The sequence below is a fragment of the Wallemia mellicola genome (genome assembly GCF_000263375.1).
Source record: "Wallemia mellicola CBS 633.66 unplaced genomic scaffold WALSEscaffold_32, whole genome shotgun sequence".
NCBI classification, from domain to species: domain Eukaryota; kingdom Fungi; phylum Basidiomycota; class Wallemiomycetes; order Wallemiales; family Wallemiaceae; genus Wallemia; species Wallemia mellicola.
In genome coordinates this window covers 1-2,534 of record NW_006531989.1, presented here as the reverse complement: position 1 = coordinate 2,534, position 2,534 = coordinate 1, and the positions used below count along the sequence as shown (strand labels likewise).

The window sequence follows — 2,534 nt, the reverse complement described above, 5'->3', positions numbered from 1 at the left end:
ATCATGTACTGATTGGAGTAGCTCAAGGACCGAGTCTACAGAGAAAGACTGTATCATAGATGTAAGACTTCCAGTGATACACATACGAGACACCAATGTTTAGTCACACCTTTTCCGTAGATATGAGATTATCTTTACGCATATATATATATATATATATATATCTGACATAGTATATGAAGTTCATACGCACATGTTGTTTCACTTCGTCCGCATCTTAGATGGCTCTCCGCGAGGGATGACAATGAAGGGGACAATAGACGTGGCTATACGCTTGACAATGAAATGATGTAAACATCCATTGGATTCCTGGGTGTGTACTCACTGAGTTAGGTGGTATTAGAACAGCCAGCAGGCGATATCGCGGAGAGGCACGACGGTCCTCATGGGCTGCAAGTGTTCTCGCAAAGACAGCTGAAGTGATGTGGTGATAAGCATTAGGGCTTTCCCCTCATGCGATTGTATGTATGCTTCCGGTGAGGGTCGAACTCCAGATCTTTCATTTATGTTCTGCTGTTTATGTACTTTATAATATTTCCAAAAATGAAGTAAAGATGTGAAAACGGTGAAAGCCATGGCGTCGTTTTTAAAGTATTACGACATGTTATCCTTAGTGTTTTGATCATAAGCGAAATATTGTTGTTTCTAGTATTGCTTTTTGACTGGTCGAAGCTTCACAACTATGGGTCATCAAGTTTAACACCTTAAAAACATCAGCCAGAAGGCTGGCAGCTGCAAAAACCGCTAAGATCCTCAATGAACTACCGAGAGAGGCACGGTGTCTAGCAATCGAGTTACGAACAGATCAGTTTCCTACCACTAAGACTCATCGCTACCGATTCGAATTAATCGATTCACCTAAATTCATGACGTGTGACGCAGACGACAGCATCTGACACAGAATATTTATATGCATAAGACGCATAATGGCAAGAATCACTTTACGAAGGAAGATAACCAAGATCAACATTCAGTACCAATTAGGTCCAATGCTCAGGAGCGTACAAGCTCTACAAGCCCTTTATGAGTTTTTCAAACCGCAACTGACTACGTACCCAAAATATTCCGGTGGTTCGGCGTAACCAATAAAATTCGAGGAAACGCAAATCATTAAGACATTTTACGACATCAGTCAAGAAACAATTTTAACTGATTTAATACACCATTAAAACCCTCATGCTTTAAGAAGTATTAATGGACGCAGTTTAACTTTGTATCGTCTTAACAATATATTTAGATTTCATCATCATCAAGTCTAAGATGCATCAAAAGAGAAACTAGTTGTTTAAATAGTTTAGAATTCTAGGGTTATTCCCATTGTTTCGTTATCTTCATTGTTCCCTGTTCTATTTATAGTTGGCCGAGGTTCCTGAGGGTGGCCCTAGCCCTTTAGATAGAGGGCAGTATTCTTACAGAATCTCTTTAATCTTCATTCCTAATACATGTTTATAGATAATTGAATCGTCAATCTAAGCTTCTTTGCCGAGGGCTTTTTTTTTTTGAAAAAACTTTCCACCCCTATTTCTCTGTTTTCCGGATTTTACTAGAACACCTGATATAATATGGCACGTTTAAGTTTCATCACTCTAACCTGCATTATATTTGGTGCTATGGCTTATAGAGCTAGTACAGATATGGTAACACTTGGAGGCAGTGGTTTCGTAGGAGGAATTTTCTTCATAGTTGAGAAATGCTCTCGCGACAATGGTGGTTTAACTGGTGACCAGTGTGCCCGAGCAATCTTAATAGATCTTTTCTTTGGTATAATATATGGAATAGGTAGAGCTGGACAAGAGTTAGAAATATTTAAACGCAGTAATGACCTTAATTATACGGACGGAAATAGGGTGCATTGCGTTGAAACTTATCCCGACTAGCTTGGCTAGCTTCGAATCTGGGTTAGATATATCGCACACTGTACTGGGAAATGTTACACATTTGGACTTTATGTCTACAGCTGATAATCCCGATACTCCACAAGATGATGTAAGATCCTTTAACAATCCCAATGTTTTCCATATTCTCAAATTATTTAATGATAAAGATGATGGAGCATCTTACCCCGCGGTAATGCATAGATTTATCCCTGAACTAAATAGTTATCAGGTGCAATCTACGACCCACTTGAATGGTAGTGGGAGCAAGAGACAGCAGTCTAATAATGATCGTTGGGTGTTTTCTTACGCTGTAAACAGACAGTATTTTGGTGAAAACACGAGGCACTATCCTAATATCCCAAACTGGGTAGTTGAACAAATGGCTAATGATTTGTTGGGTAGACTGTATGAGCTAGATGCTGATAACATATGTATAAACTTTAACGGGGAATTCGGTTTATGGGGAAAATTGCAAGTAGCCAACGCAGATACTGCTGGAGGTATTGGTGCTTCCCAATGTGATCCATATTATAATAACGATTATGCTGGAGGAGGACATTGGACATACAATTACCAAGTACATGATGAGTTGTAATATAGAACTCAGCAGTCTATACAATAATACAAAAAGCTATATTTCTCTCTTTTATATCTTTG

At 38.8% G+C, this 2,534-nt stretch overlaps 1 protein-coding gene across 1 annotated transcript; it reads left to right on the top strand.

Annotated features, from left to right (window-relative positions):
* Positions 1–1,562: 1,562 nt before the first annotated feature.
* WALSEDRAFT_30525 (hypothetical protein) lies at positions 1,563–2,472 on the top strand (the record flags this gene model as incomplete). Its single annotated transcript, XM_006960641.1, has 2 exons — positions 1,563–1,779; positions 1,847–2,472. The coding sequence occupies 2 exons, from the start codon at positions 1,563–1,565 to the stop codon at positions 2,470–2,472; spliced, it is 843 nt and encodes a 280-aa protein (XP_006960703.1).
* Positions 2,473–2,534: the final 62 nt, after the last annotated feature.